Source organism: Tremella mesenterica (genome assembly GCF_000271645.1).
Source record: "Tremella mesenterica DSM 1558 unplaced genomic scaffold TREMEscaffold_14, whole genome shotgun sequence".
Taxonomy (NCBI): domain Eukaryota; kingdom Fungi; phylum Basidiomycota; class Tremellomycetes; order Tremellales; family Tremellaceae; genus Tremella; species Tremella mesenterica.
In genome coordinates, this window is record NW_006711238.1 from 184932 (window position 1) to 210187 (window position 25256).

The 25256-nt window shown below is 46.1% G+C and overlaps 10 protein-coding genes across 10 annotated transcripts; 5 read left to right on the plus strand and 5 right to left on the minus strand.

Moving 5' to 3' along the window:
* Positions 1 to 1384: 1384 nt before the first annotated feature.
* On the minus strand, positions 1385 to 3286 carry TREMEDRAFT_65328 (uncharacterized protein; the record flags this gene model as incomplete). Its single annotated transcript, XM_007007516.1, has 7 exons — positions 1385 to 1413; positions 1564 to 1791; positions 1814 to 1994; positions 2085 to 2418; positions 2535 to 2740; positions 2806 to 3162; positions 3254 to 3286. The coding sequence occupies 7 exons, from the start codon at positions 3284 to 3286 to the stop codon at positions 1385 to 1387; spliced, it is 1368 nt and encodes a 455-aa protein (XP_007007578.1).
* Positions 3287 to 3771: 485 nt separating this feature from the next.
* TREMEDRAFT_65329 (uncharacterized protein) lies at positions 3772 to 4437 on the plus strand (the record flags this gene model as incomplete). The annotated part of the gene is made up of 3 exons (XM_007007517.1): positions 3772 to 3853; positions 3903 to 4229; positions 4289 to 4437. 3 exons carry the CDS (start codon positions 3772 to 3774, stop codon positions 4435 to 4437), a joined length of 558 nt encoding a protein of 185 aa, XP_007007579.1.
* Positions 4438 to 4654: 217 nt separating this feature from the next.
* TREMEDRAFT_65330 (uncharacterized protein) lies at positions 4655 to 5991 on the minus strand (the record flags this gene model as incomplete). Its single annotated transcript, XM_007007518.1, has 5 exons — positions 4655 to 4682; positions 4765 to 5332; positions 5476 to 5578; positions 5624 to 5693; positions 5723 to 5991. 5 exons carry the CDS (start codon positions 5989 to 5991, stop codon positions 4655 to 4657), a joined length of 1038 nt encoding a protein of 345 aa, XP_007007580.1.
* Positions 5992 to 6137: 146 nt separating this feature from the next.
* Positions 6138 to 8198, plus strand: TREMEDRAFT_45638 (uncharacterized protein). The gene is made up of 6 exons (XM_007007461.1): positions 6138 to 6213; positions 6258 to 6414; positions 6467 to 6508; positions 6548 to 6662; positions 6708 to 8070; positions 8115 to 8198. Exons 1-6 carry the CDS (start codon positions 6197 to 6199, stop codon positions 8146 to 8148), a joined length of 1728 nt encoding a protein of 575 aa, XP_007007523.1. The 5' UTR covers positions 6138 to 6196; the 3' UTR covers positions 8149 to 8198.
* A 464-nt stretch (positions 8199 to 8662) lies between these two features.
* Positions 8663 to 9309, plus strand: TREMEDRAFT_65332 (uncharacterized protein; the record flags this gene model as incomplete). Its single annotated transcript, XM_007007519.1, has 2 exons — positions 8663 to 9117; positions 9213 to 9309. 2 exons carry the CDS (start codon positions 8663 to 8665, stop codon positions 9307 to 9309), a joined length of 552 nt encoding a protein of 183 aa, XP_007007581.1.
* Positions 9310 to 10540: 1231 nt separating this feature from the next.
* Positions 10541 to 11098, plus strand: TREMEDRAFT_65333 (uncharacterized protein; the record flags this gene model as incomplete). The annotated part of the gene is made up of 1 exon (XM_007007520.1): positions 10541 to 11098. One exon carries the CDS (start codon positions 10541 to 10543, stop codon positions 11096 to 11098), a length of 558 nt encoding a protein of 185 aa, XP_007007582.1.
* A 217-nt stretch (positions 11099 to 11315) lies between these two features.
* Positions 11316 to 13601, plus strand: TREMEDRAFT_34801 (uncharacterized protein; the record flags this gene model as incomplete). Its single annotated transcript, XM_007007422.1, has 6 exons — positions 11316 to 11505; positions 11639 to 11672; positions 11720 to 11822; positions 11921 to 12497; positions 12696 to 12793; positions 13191 to 13601. The coding sequence occupies 6 exons, from the start codon at positions 11316 to 11318 to the stop codon at positions 13599 to 13601; spliced, it is 1413 nt and encodes a 470-aa protein (XP_007007484.1).
* Positions 13602 to 13908: 307 nt separating this feature from the next.
* On the minus strand, positions 13909 to 17299 carry TREMEDRAFT_65335 (uncharacterized protein; the record flags this gene model as incomplete). Its single annotated transcript, XM_007007521.1, has 4 exons — positions 13909 to 15360; positions 15538 to 15775; positions 15917 to 16911; positions 17168 to 17299. The coding sequence occupies 4 exons, from the start codon at positions 17297 to 17299 to the stop codon at positions 13909 to 13911; spliced, it is 2817 nt and encodes a 938-aa protein (XP_007007583.1).
* Positions 17300 to 17657: 358 nt separating this feature from the next.
* TREMEDRAFT_34797 (uncharacterized protein) lies at positions 17658 to 19480 on the minus strand (the record flags this gene model as incomplete). The annotated part of the gene is made up of 6 exons (XM_007007421.1): positions 17658 to 18087; positions 18261 to 18421; positions 18753 to 19061; positions 19291 to 19303; positions 19345 to 19375; positions 19417 to 19480. Coding segments are annotated over 6 exons (1008 nt in total), but the record flags the coding sequence as incomplete, so codon positions are not given.
* A 1864-nt stretch (positions 19481 to 21344) lies between these two features.
* TREMEDRAFT_70081 (uncharacterized protein) lies at positions 21345 to 24952 on the minus strand (the record flags this gene model as incomplete). The annotated part of the gene is made up of 6 exons (XM_007007587.1): positions 21345 to 22272; positions 22542 to 23040; positions 23269 to 23384; positions 23428 to 23531; positions 23602 to 24135; positions 24302 to 24952. 6 exons carry the CDS (start codon positions 24950 to 24952, stop codon positions 21345 to 21347), a joined length of 2832 nt encoding a protein of 943 aa, XP_007007649.1.
* Between the last annotated feature and the right edge of the window lie 304 nt (positions 24953 to 25256).

Genomic DNA, 25256 nt, shown 5'->3' on the forward strand with positions numbered 1-25256 from the left:
TTGTTCCTCGCTATCGAGTCCGCGAAATACTTCGATCCATCGATCCTGCAGGTGTTACCCTTCGCTGGGCCCGCAATATCAAGAGAAGGGTGTACAGCGTCCCCTATGTCAACTCTCTGTGGCATATTGATGGCCATCACAAGCTGGTTACATGGAAGTTTGTCATCCATGGGGCCATCAATGGCCATTCCCGTGTAATCACCTTTCTACACGCCTCCACGAATAATCGTGCAGATTCAGTACTCGATCTATTTCTAAATGCGACTGAACGATGGGGTTGGCCTGCTAGGGTGCGAGCAGACTATGGAGGAGAGAATTTACTGGTTAAGGATGTCATGGAACATGTTCGCAGTGAGTCACGACACCTTTTACCTCTTTTATCTCTGTGTTCAAAATCCCTACCCACTCTTCTCTGTCATTTGCTGATGTCTGCAGGTAATATCCGTCGTCCCTTTATCCAAGGCCCTTCAACTCGCAACCAGCGTATTGAAAGACTATGGGTGGACCTGCAGAAGTGGGCTACTCTGTCTTACCGACGTGCATTCGAAGCCCTTGAGGCTGAGGGTGTCCTCGATCTGAATTCCCCCCTGCACATGTGGTGTCTCCACTTCTGCTATCTCCCTATGCTGAACCAGAGTCTCAATGACTTCAGAGTCTTTTGGAATAACCACGGGGTGCGGACAATGCAGGGCCGAACCCCTGTTGACCAACACCTGCGAAGTAAGTCTCATCTCCATCTTATCACATGTGTCAGCAAATACTGACCTTTAGGTCGTGTGGAAGCGAAGAAAAGGGGAATAAACATCATGCGAGACCCCCTGGCCCTCCCTCCTGAGACACCTGAAGCCATGCGAGGCGATACAGAGCAAAATTTCGAATACTATGGGATAGACAACTTTGGCCGAAGGGAAACTCGTCAACCTCAAGATATGGACCAGTATGTTGTTGTCCCGCCGGTTCTAGTAGGTGTACAGCCTGGAGTTCAGGCACTGTTGGAACAGCAGGAGACAAAACAAGTGTTATCTCAGTTTGCCGGGCCATCCTGGCTTCCAGGAGTGGATTGGGGACGACAAAGGTATATCGATACAGTGAACAAGTTAGGTGAAATTTTAGAAAATCGTTTTGATTTTTGATTCAGCAACAACACATGCTCATGAGATGTAGATAATATTGCTGGATAGCCATGAGAGAGCTCTTTCAGGATTGCATCCCAAAATCCATGCATGCAATACGCATACACATCATCTGAGGGCTTTTCAAAGTCACCAGTTTCACTCTCCTTGTAGTTCCGCGAACCGCCGACCAATGTGGCGCTCCAACTTTCCTCTTTCTTTTCACATATGTTTTCCAAAATCCTTTATTCACATTCACAAATCTCAATATTTCAGTATACAGCCTTCAGGTAAGAGAGAACTAACCCGTAGCTATCAGAAAATATTCATTTGAACCAAACTTAATTGGTACGATTTGACTTAATGACTCGACCGGATACTTTGCTTTGTCCAACGACTTTAGATTCACTTGGAGGGGTTACCTGGATTGGATGAGCAGTTCCCGACCTACTTGAGCCGGCCCTGGACTTCTTGGCATGTCCTGGACCTGCTACAGCCTTGCCTTTACGTTTTCCTGATGGTCCAGCTTGAGATTTGGGCTGAATCACACTGGATCCTTGCTGCGAGTTTGTCATTTGGCCCCGAGGACGAAGATTCTTGGATTTCTTGGCTAAAGCAGATAGATCTAGGGGAGGAAGTGACTCAATGTCATCCATACCAAAGTCTTCACTATTCACGTCTGTATCATCAGCTAAACCCACAGGCCTTCAGAGGAGGATAATTACCAGCAGAGAGCAATTGATCTTCGGCCGACTCGTGTTCTTCTGTGTCTGTTGACATGTATGTCTGTGGGGAAGTTGGTTCTTCTTTGATTACTGGTCTCTTATCGATAGGAGAGTCAGTTAGATCGACTGGGAGGGACCTAGAACCTTGTCGAGCGGGCTAGAGGACAAGTAAGCACATTTTTCATGAAAAACTTGTAACTTCCTTCACCCCCTCCCTTCTCCTGACTCGTAGGTCAAAATTACTCACATTACGAGACGTGCAGGCCCCTAGATGAGCTGTGTATAGGTGGGAGGCCATCTTCTGACCACAGGCGTCACATTTTCGGGTTGCAGCACTGCTTGGGGGTGGGGTACTAGGTTCGTCTTTGTCCGAGTCATCAGATCCATTATTCTCCTCATTCTCCAACCTCTCCACTTCCAATTTCCAAGCTTCAGCAAAAGAGGAGTCCCCTGTGGTACTGTCGGAAACTATCCATGCGTATTCAGCGCGAACAGAGAGATCGTGGACAGCTTTCCCCCAGATCGCACTAGATTGACCAGCTCGCATGAGGACATGGGAGAAGTCATCTCTCTCGCACCACCTGTCCAGTAAGCTCTATTATTGGTTTTCCCTTGTCATTCTACTGCCAGATCCGCCAGTAGAAGCTGCGGCTTTCTCCTGATCAGACAAGGACAGAGATCAATGAAAAAGGCTCACGAAAATAGAGATCCAACCAGTGAAACCCCATTACTTGCAAAAGACTCAAGAACTATGGTCTGTATCTCGATAGGTTCGTTAGCCCAGCCAAAGTAGGGCATAGCAATGAGCTGACGAGCTTGACAGACATTGAGAAGGGCCTTAAAGTTGTTACCACGGAGTACAATTTTGTTTTCTTCGAAGTAGCGGGTGGGGATGTAAATTACCTGCAGATCAGCAGATTCTATCATATAGCAATAAGACATGCCTTCCCCTTCTTCCCCAAAGTAACTGCACGACCCTTACGAGTAATAGTAGCAGGTTTATCCACCTTAGGCCCTGCAGAACCAGCACCTGTATTGTTACGAGATGTCCCCCCAAATCCCCCTCGGTCGAGGTAACGAGCAAACCTAGATGACTCGAATGCACGTCCAGGAGCTTGATCACCACGTCCCCTTGGTGTAGAGTGGCTTGCTTGAGCTGCAGAGCCTTCCAAATGCTGAACTGCAGAGGCTAACTGGGCCGGGCCATGAGGATAACGGGGGACTGCAGGAAGGGGCCGAACCAAACCAGGGGGTGGGTAGCCAAGCTGAGCCTCTAGAGCCTGGATTCGAGCAGTGACCTGGGCCAGGTTGGCAAAAGTCTCTGTCTGTTGGTCTTCAACAGACTTATTCTATGAGACATTAGCCAATTTCAAGAGGAAAAGAGAAAAGAGTCAGGGTTGAGTGAGAGAGACATACAAAGTGAGAAGGAGTTCGTCCGGGGTCAGTCATTTTTGACTCTTGCACACTATGCAGAGTATGTGCGTGTAGGGGGAGTCTGGAGCTTTTGAATGGTATGCTTTGCAAGCTTTTAAGTGCTCTTGTTATTGAGTTATGTGGAGAAATGGGAAATGATGATGAACGATGTGTGCAAGACGATGTGATTGGTCATTCGGCGCTCCATACATTCGCGGCGGAGGTGCTAAATCCATTGAAAGGTAGATAGTAGGCTCGCCAAAAACCCTATTAGGCGCCTAAAAGGTGGTGCCCGGAGGATGTCATGTATGGTCTGGTCTTGTCTCCATCCAAGCTACTAACTACAGTAGTAGCATCGGTGATGCGGTCACGTTTGAAAGGAGATATCTAGCTTACTCAGACTAGACTACTTCCCTCAGCTGCACTAAAACTCGACTTGAGAACCTTACGCAACCAACCTCGTTTGTTTCTTGAACTATCCTCTTCTCTCCCCTCGACCCTACGTCCTCAACAGCCGCGATATGCCATATACAACACCTTATGAATGGCTTCAACCGAGCTCGAAGGAAATTGCTACTCGAAAAGATGTTCCATACCTTCCTTGTAGGTCTGATTCATCTTCATGAGAGAGACTACGGATTGACTGTCCTAGATGTCATTGGTTCTAATGGAAGTGTTTCCCCAGAGACGCATGGTACACATCGTAGGCTTTTAGATGGATACGCAGATCTTGCCGTCTACGAATTACTCACAGCAGCAGAAGAATATAAGATGACAACGTTAATCGTCCGTTTCATAAGGATCGATAAGGATGAATCGAGTTGGATGACGTATCGGATTCAAGGAAGGTACATAGTGGAGAAAGTGGCTACAACGAGACCTATGGGAGTCGAATTAGATACCATTCGAATGGAACCAGGAATTTACGGGCCGCCAGCTTTGACTGGAACCGATTTTGAAGTAACTCAAACTGGTGTAGGTGAAGAATTACGACTTACAGGATCTAGATCATTTGTCTTTATCTTTGCTGACTTTCAGCGTCTACCGAAGATAAGTCTGGAAGAGGGTCAGAAGACTATGATGAATGGATGGCATACAGCACTCCGGGCTTCATTTTGGAATTGGTCGAAAGAGTACGCTTTACTTCATTCAGATCCGTCGTCTTTCACACACATAGACTCAAATAGTCATGTGAGGAATACAGTAAGTCATAGAGAATCAATGATCCCTTCGATAAATGTCAATCTTATCATTACGAGGTTGAGTTATGAGGAGCATAATGAAAATGCACTCCTCTTGTACAAGGTTGTTCACGGTGGAGAAGACTGAATGCCTATTTCAGAGGATGGATGAGAAGCATGATGCATGATAATGACCATGTGATCCGGTTTACTTAACGTAGTTTCAGTCTACCGCTCTCCACTTTATCACCCTTATTCACAGCCCATGACTCGACCTGATCCAAAGATAGGTGAAGCAGTCTCCCGCCCCACTCAAGACTGGTCTCAAGATACGTCTTCTTCAACACCTCCCAAACCCGTTCCCGTATTCCACTTTCGACCCAGGATAAGATCATCTTTTCGTATGGTGAAGCGGAAGGATTGTCTAAAAGTGCGTAATACGCCAGAGGACTGAAATGCTCGACAGAGACAGCATGATACGCCCTGATCGAATACGCCAAAGCTGATCTGAGCAAGAATGGATCTTGAGGTTGGGTAGGTGGAATTGAGTTTAATTGGGAATGGGTAAATGGGGTTCGAAGACGGCGTGATTGATGATTTGTGAGTTCCATGAGGGTGGAGTGAAAGTTTGTGGACGAAGAAGCATCCTGAACGAGGTGGAAGAGGAGTAACAAGGAAGCGAATTCTTCTCTCGCATCACGTCTCGAAGAAGAATCAAGATCGATCTTTGAGATACGATCGGCAAGGTTATCAAGGGCGGACGAATCTTGCTGTTTTGACTTGCCCTTTCTGCGAGTGGAATCTACGGCGAGGTACAAGCCAGGAACCAAACCACTTAGAGCGGATAGCAATTGACCGGTGTTTTTGGCCAATATGCAAAAACGGACAGACGATTCGAATACTGCAGGGTAAGCATTGAAGAGTCACACGAGAAAGACCAACCTTCTACAGAAAAATCGTCTGTGCGATGTGAAGCCACTACACCTTCACGGAGTTTCCCTAAATTCGGATTAGCGCTATTTGAGCTGGACGAGGGAAACTTACGAAATAAGAGAACGATACTCTGTAATGACTCCATCTCCTCTGTATTGGCAAAATTTGGCGGTTGATGTCTCGGAGTTGAATGCGTGGTGTAATGTTTCTGTATCTAAGTATGTCAGCGCGAAACAAATGCTGGTAGAGTGATTCTCACTCTTTGGTCGATGTATCGTCGATAACGCTCTTGCGTCTTCCAATCTTTCAGACTAGCCTTCGTCCGTGAGCTGCCACAAATAAAGAGAAAGTGACATACGCATCGCCCTCTGCCCCATCCCCACCACTTCTTGACACGGATTGTATGTTTCCCAACATGTCCTGCTCCGTGCTCGCTGCCCTGGGTCGCATGGGTTTGAGGTCGGAGGCAGGCGCCGCGAGAGAAGACGAAGACGCTGTAGGGCCATATCGGGGTTTATTTATTATCCTACTGGGAGCCGTTGAAGACGCGGAGGGCTGACCAGAGAGTTGTGCTTGTGGCCTACGAAGATGTGGGGGCTTATAAGATTGCATCGTTGATTCGAGCATCATGGAGCGACAGAGGGGAAGGGTCGGCAAGAGGGACCGGAACCGTCTCGTCTGCCACATTCACTAATCCCGGATAACGCCACCCCTCTTCTTCCTCCCCATCCACCTGCTCGCTGCTTTTGGTCTTTGTAACATCCATCCGCCTTCTATAAGGTATCAACAGACTCCTATCCGCCGACGTAAATCTGGACATATACCTGGCAGCATGGCAGCTCTCGCAAGGTGAATATTTATATCCGACCAAATGGACGTCGACTGACTCTCAGGGCTCTACCTCTCCCCCTTTACAATCCTGTAGAGGAATACGAAGATGTCGCGCCATTGTCCATCCCCCAAGGGCCATCCATACCTAAATATGGCAAGCGAAAGGGTTGGAAACCTAGACAGCAACACGACTTCAACGGTGGTGGTGCATATCCAGAGGTGAGCATACGACACTCAGGCTGTTTGTTGGATTTGCCACTGACACGAGCAGTGTCACATCGCTCAATACCCTTTGGATATGGGCAAGAAGAAGGTGAGTTATTTGTCAAAGCGAACATCGCTAATATTGCAGGCTGGTGCCGGATCGACGCTAGCTCTGCAGGTTGATGCGGACGGGATGGTTAGGTACGACGCGATCGCTCAGCAGGGTAGAGCCCCGGGTAGTAAGGTGCAGTCGAGCTTCAAAGGTGTGTCCATAGTATCTGTTAGAACTGTTCTTTGCTTACTGGTAGACCTCGTGCCTCTCGCCAATCGACATGATATCTCTGACAAGGAACGGGCGATGGAGCGACCGGACGAGACCGCAGTCCAAGAGACCGCCGAACGGACACGTCTTGCTCTGGAGCGACTGACCAGTGCAAAGATCAAAGCTGCTCAGCCGAAACATGTCGCCAAGGCAAACACCGACTCGTCTTATATTCGCTACACACCAGCCAACCAGAGTGCGGACGAGGGAAAACAGAGAATAATCAAAATGTCGAGCGTCCAGGAAGATCCTCTCGAACCTCCAAAGTTCAAACATAAAAAGATTCCCAAAGCCCCTGATGAACCCCCTGTTCCCGTTCTGCAATCCCCACCTCGACCCGCTACGGCTCAGGACCAAAAAGACTGGATGATACCTCCTTGCATATCCAATTGGAAAAACAACAAAGGTTACACTATTCCCCTCGACAAGCGTCTGGCAGCGGATGGGCGAGGGTTACAGGACGTGCATATCAATGACAACTTTGCCAAATTCTCTGAAGCTCTGTACGTCGCCGACCGACATGCTAGGGAAGAGGTACGGGCGAGGGCGCAAATGCAACAGCTATTGGCGCAGAAGGAGAAGGCACAAAAAGAGGAGAACTTGCGACTACTGGCTCAAAGGGCAAGAGAGGAGCGTAGTGGAATCACACCTTCTGTCACCGCTGCGTCCAGTACGCGAGGACCGCCCAAGGAGCTTGGCGTGGGTTTGGCCGCGTACGGCAGCGACAGTGAGGAAGAGAGTGAACAGGAAGAGGATGTCAGTGAGGACGAGGAGGACGATGAGCAGGTCGAGGAACGTGAGAAAGTGCGACAGGAGAAGAGGAAAGAGCGAGAGAAACAGATGAGGATGAATAATATGGGTTCGGAGACTCGCGCCAAGATGATCGCTCGAGAACAAAACCGAGATATTTCCGAGAAGATTGCCCTTGGTCTTGCCAAACCGACAGCGTCTAAGGAAACTTTACTCGACTCTAGATTATTCAACCGAGAATCACTCAGCACTGGCTTCGCTGGCGACGAGTCGATCAGTATCTACGACCGTCCTCTCTTCAACGGGTCTTCAGCTGCCGCGGCCATCTACTCTGCTCGTGGGAACGCTGGACGGGATGATGAAGCATATGGTGGTGGGACTGAAGAGGGTATCAGGGAAGAATTGGGCAAAGACAGGTTTGCATTGGGTAACGCCACCCGTGGATTCGACGGCGCCGACAGTGCAGTGGTACGTGAGGGTCCAGTGCAGTTTGAGAAGGATGTTGTGGTCGCTCTTGATGGGACGTCCGATCCCTTCGGCGTAGAACAGTTTATGGACGCCGCGAGGAAAGGTGGGAAACGGACTGCTGAACATGATAGGTAAGCCTTATCTGAATCAGAAAAGTCGGTGCTGATTTTCAAAGGGAAGAGGCGAGGAAGAAACAAAGGGAAGATTAGATTTGTTGTTTGTCCACTATGATTTTCTAGCATGTACTGATATCTTCTCCACCACCGCCTCTTTCAAAAGATTTCTCACGCGCTTACATTCTCACCGTTCTCATACCCAACTCGGCCGACAGTCAAACGGACCAGGCCCTGACGACGAGGAAGACACAAGAGGCAAAGGGAGTTGACCCGGTCTTTGCGATGATTTCAACAAATCCTTTCTCGCATCGAGGCAACGTTGGCCAGGCCGGGCGATATGGTCTTTCGCTATCCTATGCTATCTTCGTATGCGATGCCCGGGTCTGCAAAGGAAAAGCGATGCTGGTGGTCAAACATTCACGCTCCGCCGGTATCCTCTCCCCGACACCGATCATACTCCGCCCACGGGCTGCCAGATAACTGGAAAAAAGCGATGTTCACGGATATCTCCTTTGATGCTTACGGTGCCATGGACGCTAGTAGGAGAATTTCCAAAGGGTTATAAGGGGAATCAGAGGTCCACTATCATTGTTGCCCTCTACCCGAAATGGCGCCGAATTTGAAAGACCTCACAACGAGCTTGCAAGCTACCCATCCGTACAAGTCGAACAGTCCCAATCTTCCAAACAGCATACCAACATTCCTCCAGCAGTTTCCAACCCCGCCCTTGAGCATTTCACGATTCTCGAGCAATTTAGCTTCGTACGGACCGAAAGCATCGTCATTCATCGACTCCACAAAGGAAACGTCGCAAATGCACGGATGGCATTTAGCTGACTGTCGAGCATATGCAACCATGGTTGTTCTTTATTTGACACGCGACTCAGTCGTCGGCGACACTCCGACGGGTCAAGACTCGTATGCAGTTCTGAACGAAGCCAATGAGGCGGCAATGGAAGATTGGGCTGAGAGTTACTTTGACGAGCATTTCAACGATGAGCAACGGGGTCGTGGACGAGCTCTCTCGGAGATGTTCTCAAATCTGAAAAGCCAGCGACCGACGTGAGTCTGCCGGTCGAGAGCGAGAAGCCTTCTGACACTGGGCAACCCACATCCAAGACATGCCAATCTGATGATTGGACACTGACCACCTCTAGGGTGAAAGATGGTCACCTGAAAGTTCAAGTCACATCGAGAGCAAAATGGTCTCCTGTGCGATCGCCTCATTCGCTGCCCACTTTTCCTGAGCCGTAAGAATTGGACCTGGGACTGGCCCGATTGGCCGATGTGTCATATATATATATATATGTATATACATGCGCATGCAGTGAGAGTTTCCGATGGTAGATATATGATTCGTCGCCGTCTACATGGTCACACAAGGTAAGGAAAGAAGTTGACCGTCATCTGACATGGTTGCTTAGTTGAGCAAGGAACTTTGAATTTTCGCATTCGATTTCTTCATCTTCTCGACCATCAACATCTCTTCATCTTTCTCTTTCTCTTTCTCAAATTTGAGTTGGATCAGAGAGCACGACAGGTCCATGACGTCTCCAGTGATACATCTCACAGGTTACGACGACTCTTACTTGGGACGAGTACGACTGGGCGAGTGTACCTACTCTATGAATTCCTCTTTTCACTTCTTTCACTCAAGTACTTATCATTCTCATAAACTCCCAAGCCACCTTTCATCTCGACTTCCCTTCATCTACAAACCCTCGTTACTCTCACTTCTTCTCGCTTTCTTTGGTCTAGCGATGAGTGATATCAAACATAACAATGGATGCTGACTTGGAAGGTTGAAATGATTTTAGTCAATCCCCGTGAGATGATTTGATCGTTGGCTCGGAAGACACTCTCCCACCTTCCCACACACAGTACTTTCCCTCTCTCACGCTCATCTTCCCATCGGTCAACTTTTGACACTCTTCCATCGCCTATCAACACCCCACTCCATTCTTCCTCCACTTTTCCCATTCTCACACTCACCATTCAACGTCGCCAAGAAGGAAAACTCTACTTTTCATTCAACTCGAAATTATCTCATGATTCACCGCTCCACCATCTTCTCTCTCCTAAGTACAGACATGAATTCACATTTTGTTGATTCTCTCTCAAGTTCTCAGACTTCACCTCGACAGGATCTCACCTTTGTTCCATTCTTTCGAGTTCTCATACACTACCTTTCTCGTTGGCCAGAAGGAATTTCCACATATGTATCGCCTCGTTGATCATCCTTCTTACGACGTTTCGTTCCCTTGATGACTTTCTCTGCCACGCATAAATGTACGACGCCTTCGTCTCACGATTCTTTCGACTTCACCGGCCTGTCCCGGCGACAAAGAGAGGGGTTGATAAGCGGTGTCAGGGGGTTTGGAAAGGATAAAAGGCTCGGTTGTTCAGATGAGCCTCAGAAGTTAAATTGAAAGCAGGCTACCAAAAACACAAAGACAAAGAAACATCCACTTGAATAATTGAGAAAATGACAACTAGTCGTCGAAGCACCGCCTACTCAAGCCCTGATGATGCCATCGATGACAAGATACGTGGTCTGACTAAGGGGTCTGGGTCGTCCCCTCCAGTTTACCAGATGTTGGCCTCGACCTTATCGATCTGCTTTTCAAAACCTGGGTCAGCCGTCTGGCGGACTTCACGAGATACAGGGGCGCTTAGGGAATGGGTGGCCCAGTATGCGCCTTGTTCAGAGACTGAAGGCCAGAAGGAGATCGTCTCTCACATGAAGGATTTTCTCAATCACCACACGGTGCAAACGAGCAACCCTGTAAAAACGGGGGAGGCGAGAAGCAAAGTGGTGTATACGAAAACCGGCAAACATTTCATTGCCACAGGTCGTTGGATTTGGAATAGGGAGTCAAGTGCGGGTGTTTCAATGATTCGGTCTCTTCAGCTTATCCCCACTGGGCCTTTAGAGAATTACAACACGAACCGGATGCTAGCGACGACGAAGACGGCGGGCATGGCGATGAGTACGGCGGCGACAAAAGAAAATCGTATTATAAAGATTGAGGAGGCGTCATAGACTGGATATGAGTTGATAGCATGCTTGTCATTACATTTCTATGATCATGATGACCAGATTCTTGGGTCGGCGGGTTTAAAGATGCATCGTTTTCTCTTTCTTCCCATTAACTTCCCAACTGAGGGGCCCCTCTAGTCATCGGACCGAACTCCGCTCTGCTGTCTTTGTCCGACTTGACAACTTATCACTTTACTCATACCTTGTGCATATCCTCAGGATGGCTTCGTATGCTGCTCGTCTAAGACTGACGTACCCTTTCAAACCCCCTTCGACATCCATAGACCATATAGTCATTGGAGGAGGTGTCGTCGGTCTCAGCGTGGCGGCGGGTTTGGTCAACGTGTGTGGGAAAGACCGAACGACGTTTGTTATTGAGCGACGTGATCAGGTGGGTGGTGTGACTCATTGTAGTTTATTGAAGGTAGAAAGCTAATGAATCAAGTAGCTTGGGCAAGAAACGACGTATGTCTTATGTCATACAGTAACCCGTTGGCCGCTGGCCGTCGAATAGGAATGTGAATCATTACTGATCGAGTAGAGCTCGGAATTCCGAAGTGATTCATTCTGGTATTTAGTAAGTTCATCTTTTTATGAGATATAGGTGAAAGCTGAGGAAGAAAGTTATCCTGAAGGTACTTTGAAATCAAGGTTATGTATTAGAGGTAGGGAGATGATGTATGAAAGATGTAGAAAACTCGGTATTGATCATCGTAAAACACAAAAAGTATGTCCTTCTCCTTCTCTCTCTCTGTTCCCCCCTTCCTCTCCTTTCTTCTTCCCATTCTCTCACCATTGGGACTTTGTACATGAGCTAATTGATAGTTATTAGTAGCAACAGATTCATCTCAAATTTCTTATTTGACAAAAATAAAAGAACGTATGACCCAACCTTCTTTCCTTCGTTCATCCGAGAAAACACACGAATCAACTTCAGTATGTCCCGTTCAACCACTTACAGGTGATCAAGCACGTGAACTCGAACCTGATTTATCTTCTCAAGTAGTATCAGCTCTTTTGATACCTGAAACGGGTATAGTAGATTCTCAAGCTTTAGTAGATTCTTTAGCTAGAGAAATTGAAGAACCGGAATATCTTTATTCTTCCAATGCTGAAGAAATAGCAGTAGGAGTTGATGTTACTGGTGAAAGAAGAAGAAGAGAACCAGGTGAAGGTGTTATAATGTTAGGTACTAGAGTAATTAGGATAGATAAAGATTTTAAAGAAGATGGTTGGATAGTACAGATGGAAACTGGTTGGGAAGGTTTAAAAGATGGTGAAAAAGGACAAGTTGAAAGTGTTAAAACTAATGTTATTGTAAATGCTGCTGGATTAGGTGCTGTGAGTTTGATGGAGGGTTTAGTCCCGACTGAGGAAATGAAAGAGATGTGGTTAGTTAAAGGTGAGTTAAAGATGTTGGTACCCTTCCTTCATCATCTACTCATCCATTTTATCACCAGACCACAATAAGTGAAAGAGGTTTTCAATCTCTCAAGAGTTTGATGTGTTCAGGTTCGATTGATATCTCCTACGGAAATTGATAATGGGGGTTTAAAAGCAAGTCGGGTATCAAGCGAAAGATCAACCGTTGACAAAACAGGAAATTACATGTCTTATAAAGGTCCAGGAGTGGAGAATATATCTAGACTTATTTATCCTTGTCCAGGTAATAGTGTAGATCATCTCGGTACACATCTGGTTCGTGTGCATCATCCTTCCCATCTTCTTATCGTTTCAATCTCCGATCTCCCTTTCGCCCCCCTCCCCCTCCCCCTCCCCCTCTCTTGATAGATCTCAACCTTATGTTTCCCTACAACACTCCATTTCTCAACACAAAATCCGTATTCCTTCATATCGGACTTTTCCCTATTACTAACCTCTTCCCTTCCAAGTTTATCTTCATTCATCATTCTCCATCCATCATCCATCTCTCTCCCATCATTTCATACCTCCAACACATCATACGACTCCCCATTGCATCCATAAACCCTGGAACAACATCCTCAACCTCTCCATCCACCATCTTTCCCCGTGCACCAAATATGTCACTCACTTACCCATCAAACATTCTGGAAAGAAAGAATCCTAATTCCAGACAATCGACTTATCAGGTAATATAAAATTCGGTCCCGACGTCCAACCGATAGGTCCAAATTCAAAATACCAAACCAACCCTGATTTCTGGCAATCTCACTTAACACCCACAGTCTCAGCTGAAACATTCGCCAAATCCGTTCAAAGTTATTTACCCAACATTGATCCTTCTCGTCTCACACCGGATTACGTTGGGTTCAGACCGAATCTAGTTGCTCCAGGACAAGGTTTTAGTGATTTTCATATCGTTCATTCCAAAGATAGAAAAGGTTTGATCGAATTGTTAGGTTTCAATTCACCTGGTTTGACTAGTTCTTTAGCTACTGGTGAATATGTGGGTGAGATGGTTAGAAGGGAGGTTTATGGGTTGAAAGGGTTGGATTGGGGTGGGTTGGGATATGGGTGGAGATGATATGTTTTGTCTTCTTCTTTTTTGAGGGAGAGGGGGAGGGGGGGGGGGGGTCGGATTTCCAGAACGGTGAATTGGGTAGTTGGTCAGATGGGATATCTTGAGTACGAGAAGTGAGAAAAATGAGTAAAAACGAAAAGGGATGAAAGCTTAGTGTGGCAGTGCTGCTTGAAAAAGACAGGTAGATGTATGATGGATAAAGTGAAGGGAAAGTGGTTCAGGGGAGACGTTCGGAGGAGAAAGAATATAAATTTGAATTGTGATCGTTATGTCCGATGTATCATCTTGAAATCCACCCAAATCCCATTATTCATGTCTTAAAATAAACCTCTAAACCTCTTTCAACATCTTGCCAATAAGTTTTCCCACCTATTTGACTTTTAGGTAATTTATCAATCACCTCCATTAAACCCGTTGGTCTCACACCATATTTCTTACTAAGTTCTGAGATTTTCTTCCTGTACATTTCTTTCATACTCACCACTATTTCCTTTCCTTTCACATACTTTTCCACTCTCTCGGTCGGTGTGACAGGTTGAGGTGTTATCGATTTTCTTTTTCTTATATTTTCAAAAACAGGTAGATAAGAAGTTGATGATTCGGGAGGAATGGGAATTGGGATATTCGTATTTGACAGTATTTGTTCATGATCATGCTCATGTTCATGTTCAAATCCTTCTTCTTCATTTCTTCTCTGGGGGATTGTCTTGTTCGTCATGGAGGGAGATTCGGGACGATTATTGATTTGTGGAGTTGATGAAAAAGGAGATTGTAATCGTTTATGAGAAGAAGAGTGACGTCGTAGTTCAATTTCAACAAGTTCATCTTTCATAGATCTCAATTTCTTTCGAGGAGTATGAGAACTTGATGTTGATCTTCTTTGGTCTCGTAAGGGTAAAGTAGGTTGAGTGGAGATAGGATAAGATGGGAAACCGATTTGGGTATTCTTCGAAGATGAGGCGATTCCAAATGTGAACGTCATTGTTTCTGGTGGAAATTGATGAGATGGAATGCTCGGAATATTCTCCATATTGGGTACTACTGCTGGATCATGCTTCGTGGTTTGATGTGAAGGTTCAGGAATAGGAGAATGAATAGGAGTTGTGATATTATCGTCCACTTGCATTTGAGAAGAAGAAGGTAAAAGTAAATCTCCCACCAAAGCTCGATCCACAAGTTGGTCCAGAGGAGTTTGTTCATTGACATTCACAATTATCGATGAGGAAGAAAGGACAATCATGGGTGGGGTCATGTCGTCGACACCTTTTCGTTCCCGATTAGCTTCATCCTGCATATCCACGTGTTCTTGCTCATGTGTCTTCTCACGTGAAGCTGCCGTTCCTGGTCCAGTACCCGCAATAGGAGCTGTTGTGTCGATATTCGCTGACCTGGCATTGGGCGCGACGGGAGGAAGAGGAGCAGTATCGATATCACCGCTACTCCCAGTCGCAGCAGCAAGAACAGATGGGTTTGTCGAGGTTGTCTCTTTGATCGAAACGACAACATTTTCGTTCGTCCCCATAATCTCATTTCTTCCTTCAATCTCTTTCTCCCTCTGCTTGATCTTTTCCTGCTCTCTGGTTCTCTCTTTCTCCATCTCTTTTTCCTGCTCAGCTTTAGTCTTTAAAGTGTCGCGATCAATCCTAGCGGCTCTGAAACGCTCGATACGTCTCGTGAACACAACTTGATTCCTTTTGAACCTTTCATGCCATGATTGATCGGAATGTCTACCGATGATAGGGAATTGATGTTCCATCGAGATCTGGGAATTGTCAATCATTCGTTGCTTTCTCAATTCCACTCTGATAATTCTCGTCTTTCCCCTTGAAACCATTCACCCCTCACAATCCTTGTTCAATCTTCACTACTTGGCACCTCCTTCGGACTGATGTTCCGCTCTGTTTGAAGTCATGACAGTGTACATCGTTGTGTTTCTCACATCTGGGATACCCGCCTCGAAGGTCAAACCCCAAGCCTCTACTCCTATCCGTCCGGAAAGAGAAAACAAGTGAAGATGTAATGTAAGAGTTGAGAAGAAAACAGAACACATGATAAGTGAGACATCACCCACCAGATTAGAATAAGTTTTCCTACTCTGCCATGAACCCCCAGGATGATAAGCAGCGAGGTATCGACAAAGAAAATCGTCATCCTCTGGTGTATAATCCACTCTAGGTCTGATGATCAGTTATGTCCATACCTTTCCCCTCTACCACTGGGGCAAAACTTCAAAGCCCCCAATACAATATAATGCGACCAGTTGGTGTTTGCGAGAAGACATCGACAGCATTGTGAATTTTTTTACTGAATGGACTCACTTTCCCGTAGGTCTTCCTGGACCTCTACTAACGATTTCATCCTCCGCTATCATACTGTCCACTTCATCCTGATCGCTACCTTGATCATCTCTTCTTCTTCCATCCTCTTCACCATCCCTCTTTCCTCCAGCTCTTTCCCCGTCATTCACACCTTTTATCCCATTTTCACCGTTTACCCCATCTTCATCAACATTTCTGTTGTTTCCATTTCCATTCGATCTTATTCCACTTCTTTCGCTCCCATCTCCATCTAAGTTCATTCCTTTCTCTTCCACTGTTTCCACAACTTCATCGATACTCTGATCATCCTTCCAATCCAATTTACCATCTTTAACACAAGCTTCTACCCAATCTCTCTCTACTACTTTCTGCCAAAACCTACCATTCCTTTCTCTTTCCGGCATAATCTGCGTCCTAAAGAAATTACTATCACGATCAACTACCAGAACGTCCGCCGATGATCTTTTATCAACACTTAGTGCACCTCCATATTCTAATAATTTTCTCACTGTGGCTTGAGCTTCAAGACCGTGCATCTCGTTGACCATACGAGCTAAATTGACAGATACCCATACTTTCAAAGGAGTATTTTTCTTTCTTTTCTTTTCGTTACTCAAAGTACTTTTCTCAACTTTGACTTTCGAGTCTACATGTTGTACAGTGGTTTCGACCTTGTTTTCTATGTCGTCATGATGTACAATCGGTTTGACTTCGAGTTCATGTTGAGTGGTAGGTTCAGGTAAACGTGAATTTGATGAAGGAGTAGGAAGAGTTGAAGATGAGGAAGAACCAGGATGAACGAAAAAAGGTAAATGAGTAGGTTGCGTGACTCTTGTAAGTGCGTTCAAACATAATGATAACCAATGATATGGTCTGATTTCAGGTACAGGGGAAGAAGGAATGTTGGTAGAGTCGGATGAAAGTATGGGAAGGAGTGGATTATGAATGAAGATGGTACTTTGTTTTATCGAAGTGACATGGATCGCGCCGAGTCGCTATGGGTTAGCGGGGAACGGAGGATAAAGTTTGAGAAATGTTTGAAGAGATTGAAAAAGAAAGGCAGACTTTTGAGCTAGGGCTGACTTGGATATGGTGGATGATAGATGGTGGATGATAGATGGTGGATGATGGATGGTGGATTGTGGATGGGGGATGGCTAAGGGATGATATATTAGAGACCGATGAAATATAGATAGTAGGCTACTGCCTCAGAGGAGACCATGTGAGGGAAGAAGAAGAAACACAACTCACCTTGACTAAACCTCTCAAAACATCACCAATATCATCATCGAAATGACCTTGTGCGAAATACACCCTCTCCCCTTTCAATACATGAGCAGCGTCCGGTGTGGGTAAGTAAGACATGATTATGTATGTGGCCATGTGGGGTTGTAGTACTTAGTCGAGGATGTGATTGAACATTTAGAGTAACTTAGTGAAGCCACAAGTACTCACTCAAAGTTGACGTGTTTTCCGGAGCCCCGCATGTTGACGTCCCTCCTATACTAGATCCTCCCCCACAAAGCAGGGTGGAATCTTATACAGCTCGATGATACAAGTGATGAAGAAATGAAGAACGGCTTTGTAACACCAGTCTACTCTTGTATATCTCAATGATCCAATATGCATGCACAACATTTCTTTCCAGGGGTATATATCTTCTTTTCCATTCCATTTCTTCCCTTTCCCCTTCCTTACCTCTGAACCCCCCCGGGCGACTCCCGACCAGAACACAACCCCCTCAAAACCTTCTTCCTGTAGCTTGCGGTGCAGGTCGATGCAATACATGTCCATGTCCATGTCTCTGTTCCGTCCCTCCTGTCCCCGGTCTGGAATTAGGTATTGGCGCTGGTGATCCTCTAGGAGGGATAGGAACACCTCTTTGTGATCCTACAGGTGGAGGCATCCCAGGTCTGTTCGGTGGTACTTGTCTTGCATCTCCTCTGAAACTTGGAGGATTCCGATTGGCTTGTATACCTACAGGAACGGTGGAGGCTATTCCAGGTCCGACGGGGGTTCGGGAAGGTGATGGACCTGAATGGGTTCGGGGGACGGTAGGACGGAGTGTGGATGCTGGACCGGGTGGACGAGGGGCTGTGGAGGCTGGAGCGGAGGAGGATGCAGGAGGGTTCTGATGGGCTTTCTTTTCTGCTGCGTGGAGGATTTGGTCGCTTATCATCAGCTGGGCTTCTATGCGTGCGTCATGGCAAGGCATGATATCTGGCCGGAGGGTGTGAATGTGAGCGAGGGTATAGATCTGAGTGAGATTGTATGACAGAGAAATTCAGTACAAATGTTCAAATGTAGTGTGTGAAAATTGGATGAAGGGAAAACTCTCACTCACTCGAGTAAATTCAGACATGCACAGCATACAACCCATTCAACGCAATCTTCATTACCCACTCCTAGAGTCTGCCAAACTTGTTTCTCGTCTTCCGTCTTACCGGTGATAGAAATCCTGGTGCCGCCTCCTTTCTCCGGAGGGTTCTTGGCGACTTTGCCAAACTTGACATCAGTCATGGGTTCGAATCTCGGTTTATCCTCCCTCTTCACCATTTCCACCATACCCATTCCTTCTTCTTCCTCGTGCATCTGAGTGACGCCCCCTGTCTCCCCCATCTCATTCCCGGCAGAGACTGGACACACTCCACCCAAAATAACAAGGGCCAAAGGTCCTCTGGGATACAATCTGACGACTCTTGTCCAAGTACAAGTACTACTCATACTACTCAAGAATGGAATTGGAATATTCTTCTCAAGCAGGAGTTGGAAAGCTCTCGACAACATCCCAGCACCTCCGATGAAGGATACCAAGGAAAAGCAACGAAAAACCCACCTCTATCCGTTTGGGAGGTATCTGATGTCCAGCATATTTGAAATAAAACATTGTCCAAAACTCCGCATTAGGATTCGGTTTACTTATCTGATACAAAGGCGTATCGTCTTGATTTACGATTTTATAAATCGGACTGACCACTCCTGTATTCTCGATTGTCCATTTCAAATCGCGTGAGGCTTCGCATCTGACCACATTGGCGGATTTTGAATGGGGGTTAGGGGTGGAACTACGATGATGAGGAGGGAAAAGTTTGGCGACGCATAAGTCACCTTGGGGTGAAGGAGTGAGGAGGTAGTTTACGCGATTCTTTTTTTTCAGCTCTGTCTCCTTGATCAGTCCAATGGATGATGCCAAAAATAGGAGGGAACAGAGAGAGAGGTGGTGGTGGGGGGGGAGGGGGGGAGAGAATCAATCAGCTGGACGAAGAGATCTGGAGACGGATGGTAGAGAACGCGGGTCGTCTCAACCGGACGAAGAATTCCAAAACTAGGATGATAGGGAAGGCGGGAGGAAGAGAGAGGAGGGGAGGACTGACTTCTTCCGTATGTCTGTTGATTAGCTATGGTCAAGAATAGTAAGACAACCTTACAGATAAGTATATAAAACAGAATTTGGTTGTCCTATATCTCAACATTGTCTCTCTCACAACAGAAAGACTCACCATGAGGAGTGACGATGAGAGTAGGGAGATGATTTGGCATTGGTGCATGATGAGGGGAAGTGAAACTATGTGTCAGCCGAGAACTGTGTTGACTCGAAGGCTTTTGTCAAAAGTACCAAGAATTCACCCAAGACTTCCCGATAATTATAGGTGGTATGAGAATTTATAGATGGTATGACCACAAGTAAAGATGCGATGAGGTAGGAACTTACACCGTATAAATGGCTATTCCCCAAATTCCAAAAGGACCAAAATGATGAATTCGTCCGATAAGAAACAGCAAGATTTACAAATACGCGTCGAGAGATTTAAGAAAGAACAATATCAATTTTAAATCCCTTCTTCAATCTTAAAGACGACTCACCTGCCATATTATCTTCTTTCCCTCTCTTTCAACCGTAAATGTATTGGGGTCTGTGCCTTGGATAGATATGTAAAAACGGAGATATGAGTTTGTTGTGATATGTGTAAAGTTTAGATTATGATGGATGATACGTTGAGATGTTTGATGTGATGCGATGCGATGCTTGATGTTTCAGAATTCGCTAATCCGGTCCGAGCAAACACGTCCAACGTCCAACGTCCAATCGTTTTGACAACACTTCGAAGTTGGACTCTGGATTATCACACTTTGTCCTCTTCTCAGGCCCCTCGGAAGAGCTTTGATGCGGAGAACGAGAGGGATAGAATGGTATGATATCGAGATGAATGATGTGCACGGTCCGTAAGATTGTAGACGGTGGTGGTGGTGGTATTGCCGATATGTATCCTCGTGTTCTGTCCAACACTCCACGATGTCAAGCTCGCAGCTAAACTTTGATAAGGTGGTGTATAACTGAATGGATCGATGAGATGAGTTGGTATTGGTTGACAATGTGGATCTCTCGGATGGAAGGGAGGAAGGAAAGAAGGAAAGAAGGAAAGGAGGGAAAGAAGGTATCAAAGGGAAGTACAGTGTAGGTAAAGCAGGAAAGGTCTTAATACGCCTTTTCTAAACGTTTTTGGACTTAACTACACCCATTTCAAAAAGAAGGACTTTAATTACACCTCCCTTCCTGGACCCCCAATGCATGCTTTGCATGCATTAAAAACACTCTCCTCCACCCCTAACCACCTAACCCCCTAACCCCCTAACTTCCCCTAACCCCCTAACGTCGTTATGCATGGTCAATCCCCCCCCCCCCCTAACTTGGTGCCCATAGTCCTCCCTAACTGGGGGGCAGTAAAAAGGACCCTTCCCCCAGCCAAAAGACGTAGTTAAGACCCAGATCTCGGAAAAGGCGTATTTAAGTCCAAAAACGTTCCGAAAAGCGTAATTAAGACCTTTCCTCGTAGGTAAAGATCGTCTGAAATACCTCCTTTGGTATTTTTTCTTCTACTCGTGTACTTTTCTCTTCAAATGTCCCAGGTACCCTGGTATACCAGGTGATAGGTGTTGAAAGAGTTGTGAGATTGATGAGATTTCACAGAGTCGCCTCTGGAGGTAGAGTGTTGGATGTTGGCCAAGGTGTAAGTTGACGCGGTGTATTGGTATTGAGTGTGTCTCGTAGTACGTATGTACTCACTCTGACACTTATATGATCCGATGATCCGGTGTTGACTTTAAGGAGTGTACAGTGAGGAGGATTAGAGAAGAATGTTAAGATGAATGTGTAGATGTAGAAGTGAAGAACAAAGAGAGTCAAGTTTGAACAAAATGGCTGGTTTTTGTTGTTTCACCTCTAACTTACCTGTATCTCCGCAGTAAGTTTGACCAAGCGTTATATGTAGCATAATCAATGCCGCATAATACTACTCGACTGTATACAAGTACGAGTACTACCTCTTGTAGCCATGTAGCATGTAGCAGGTAGAAGGAAGGAGATGAACGCGTAAATATCATGCACAATGCTTGCATTCGTATATGTATATTGCAACAAACAACCCCCTCAAACTGCCCTTTCTTCAGCGGCATCTTGCCAACTACTAGAACTAACACTACCACTTTCTCTTTTCCCTTTACTTTCTTCCGATCCACTCCTTCCTCCATCTCCACTAATTCCACTACCTCCACCACCTCCACTCCCCACACTACCTCCATTACCTTCCCTCTTCCCTCCTTGGTCCCTTTCAACGACCTTCGAATCAGGTTCATCACTATATCCTTCCATTCTAGGTGGATCATCATCTCCTAAGAAATCATCATGATATCTCAACCTAGTCCTTTCATCTTCTTCCTCATCCTCATCCTCTTCACTCTCTTCATCACCAAAAGCATCATATAACTCTTTAGTTCCTTTTCCTTTCTTTCTCAATCTACCTAATAAACCCATAGGTACATCTTCACCAACAGGAACGTAAACACCTCTTGCACCTTCTCCATCATTTGCCAAACCGAATAGATTCTTTCTTCTCCTAGATCGGAAAAAGAAAAACATTCCAACTCCAGAACCTAGGAGAATGATAATCATACCTGCTCCTGCTATCCAAGTGGATGATCGACCTAATGATTCTATTCCAGAAAACCAACCTTCGTCTAAATGTTCTTCTTCGTCGGAAGGTGGAGTTATATCTTCTCCTGGAACTGGTGTTGGAGATGCTAATCCTGGTTTATCAGCTTCACCAGAAGCTTCACCATGATCTCCTGGTAAATGTTCGGTAGGTTTAGGTTTTTGAGATAGAGTAGCGGTAGCTTCTTCCGATCCGGTTTCTTCTTCATCCGCTTCACCTTCTTCCGCTGGAGCCCATAAACGAGCTAGAGAGGGATCGACACATTCTCCCCAGAGTTGAAGGGACCAAGCTATGAATCGACCGGTACGATCGGCATAACCTTGGTCGTGTACACGAATGGTCCATGTACCGATGGGATTTTCGTCCCTGTCTTTAGCAATGGTACAAATGTATATCACGGTCGCCTTCTTCCGCCACCATCTTCTATATTCGACATTCGTTACATCCTATACAATGACAGCATTGAGGAAGAAATGAAACAATGGAGGGAGATATTGGGTATTTCTCTTTGAATTGAAGCAGACAATTCGCAGTGGAGCTCGACCAGCGGGGATTCGACGCTGGACGCCCCCCTCTTTAACATAACATTGACGAGGAGAAGATGAGAGACGAGCAATCGCAACAAAAACACTCACCAATGTTTCAAAGTCATAAACTTCCACCCCGGAAACCCAGTATCGGCCTCATCAAACCTTCTCTTCCTCGCCAAAACACTTTTCACGCCGTTTGGACTCTCCAACTCTACCTCGACATCTCCCCTCCTACTATGGTCGATCCACACCCTGACCGTGACATGTTCCAATCTCTCAAAATTGCTATCATCCAACATGGCCTGAGTGACGGAGAAAGTGCTGACCACGTCGTCGGTAGAGAGGACCGAACCGGATGGTTCGATCTCTAACACGGGTTCATCTTCAATATCTCCTCCGTCCGTTTCTTCTGGTTCCGTCGTATCTTCTGGGGAGTCATCTTGTCGTTTGGAGAGTCTGATGGTGGAAGAGGTTTGTCGTTTACGATGTCTGGAAGAAGTAGAGTTCAATTCGGTGGTCGGAAGGTAAACGGCAGGGGAGTCGAACCATGCTTGGGGCTTGACCAGAGTCCAAGATTCGGCTGCGGCGACAAAACGACCTGCGTCTATTCGACCGTATCCGTCAGTGAGTCAGCTTATCTGATACTGCACATGACCTCCATCATGAATATGGTGATTGAGGTCGAGCGCTGCTGGGGGTTTGACGCTTGTGTTCGTCACTGCGAACAATGACAATTGTTGCCTCGTGGGGCAATCGCTGGTGTATGTGGACAGTAGGCCAACAGCTGAGAATTTATGTAGGACTATGACGAGCAGTAGGAAGAATGACTTACACTTGTAACTGAACATTCTTCCAGCGGCCGTTTTCTCCCAATCTGGATCATCGGGGTTGAAAAATACTGAATTCCTCACTGCTATATGTTGAAAATCTCTCCAAGACAAATCGGGCCTAACATTCAGCTCTGAGCAGGGGTTCAATCAGATATACTCACCTGACAGAAAGTGTAAGTGCGAGAACTCCTGCTGCCAGAGGAGCGGCAGCAGAAGTTCCACCATGCGTATGAGCACATTTATCTTTCCCGACATCCGTAGTATGCTAATGGTCAACCAAACTGCTCAGTACATATAGTGATTTGATAATGAAAGAAAAGGTCGACTAAACCCACGATATGATCCCCACTACCTGAACTAGGAGCAACCATCATCATTGCCGAACATAATTCTGAATAATAAGGATGTAAACCTTTCCTATCCACCGCTCCTACTGTGATCGAAAAGATTGAATTGGTATATCCATCAAAATTACATTGATCGTCCATTCCTCCTCCGTTACCAGCAGCGAAGACGAATAAAGAACCTTTTCCATTCCTACCATTTTGAACGCCATTGACCAAAGCTTTGAGGATGATACCTTCTGGTGCTTCCATGGATTTCCCATCATCCGGTGGACCCCAAGAACAAGAGTATATCTCGTTCAGTTGATATGCATAATTCAAAGCGGCCGCTTCGTCTGCGTCGGAAATGGGTGCAGAGAGAATTCTGACGCCGGCGATTTTAGAAGTGTAGGCAACCCCGACTCCACAGACATCGTTCGGGACAGCGGCTATTTCACCGGCGCAACGGGTACCATGTTGATCATCACTCAATCGGGGAACGGGAAGGTCGGTATGGTCATTGAAATCGTATGATCCTTCGGGGTACTGTATGTGAGCATGTGGTGAGTCTGCGATGCTTAATGTGATTATCACAATAGGGCAGAAGTCGTGTGACAGAGTAGGATCTCGGTGATGAAGCACAAAACCACCCGCTGATGAAGCAGTAGAATGACGAGGGGACTTAAAAGTGAGAAATAACATGGTCACTCACAAAATTATCTTTAAGATCATCAGATTCCATATCCAATCCATCATCCACGATAACAACTTTCACATCATTCCCAGTCACACCTTTGCCCCATAAACCAGTAACGTTCAATTCTATATCTGGCATTTGAGTATTGATCAAATGCCATTGTTGATGTAACATTGGATCTTGTAAATGTAATTCGTTTTGAGCATACCATAATTCCGCTTCGTCCTGTCTCACATTCTCTCTCCTCTTGTCCAACAGTTGTAATCCGTTTTCATGTGGAAAAGTCCGTTTGGCCCGTTGTTTCAAATGCAATGGAGTGAGAGAACGTAAATGTGATTTACTTTGATTCGAGTTGGATCTTAATGAATGCCATCGTTTGATGATTGGATCTTGTATCGACCTTGGGGTTAAATGTGATGGGGTTTCACCTGGTGTGCGGACTATCCAATGACCAGGTAATTCGCCTAAGGGTTCTATCAATTCCACACCAAGAGAAGAGGAGATGGTTTTAGCTTGTGTGAGGGATGAAGATGGGTGTAAGTCTAAAGTATAGTAGGAATGTGTGTCGTATGATTTCGGTTGAGGTCGACGAGGGAGAAGACTGGGTGTGGTGAGAGAAAGGAATGGAAAGAGGAGTAAGAGATTGAGGAGATGATGAGATCGCATGATGGTGTGGAAGTACAATTGATGAGAGTGGGTTGGGGGTGGTACCAGGGTTACTACTGTGTGAGTACCTGAACCTCGGGGAGAGGAAGGGATGGTTATGCCTTCTTGTTATGGGCGATGAAGGATGGACGGAGGGAGGAGTACAGTGATTCGGCTCCACGAAGTCACCCCGTTATGCCAGTCACGTACCAGTGACCATTCTTATCAACCGTGGGAGAATTGCTACTTTGCTACGCAATTCCCGTGTCCAAGCTACTTTGAAACCTTACAACTACTTTACTACTCACGACCTCGCGATCTCGAC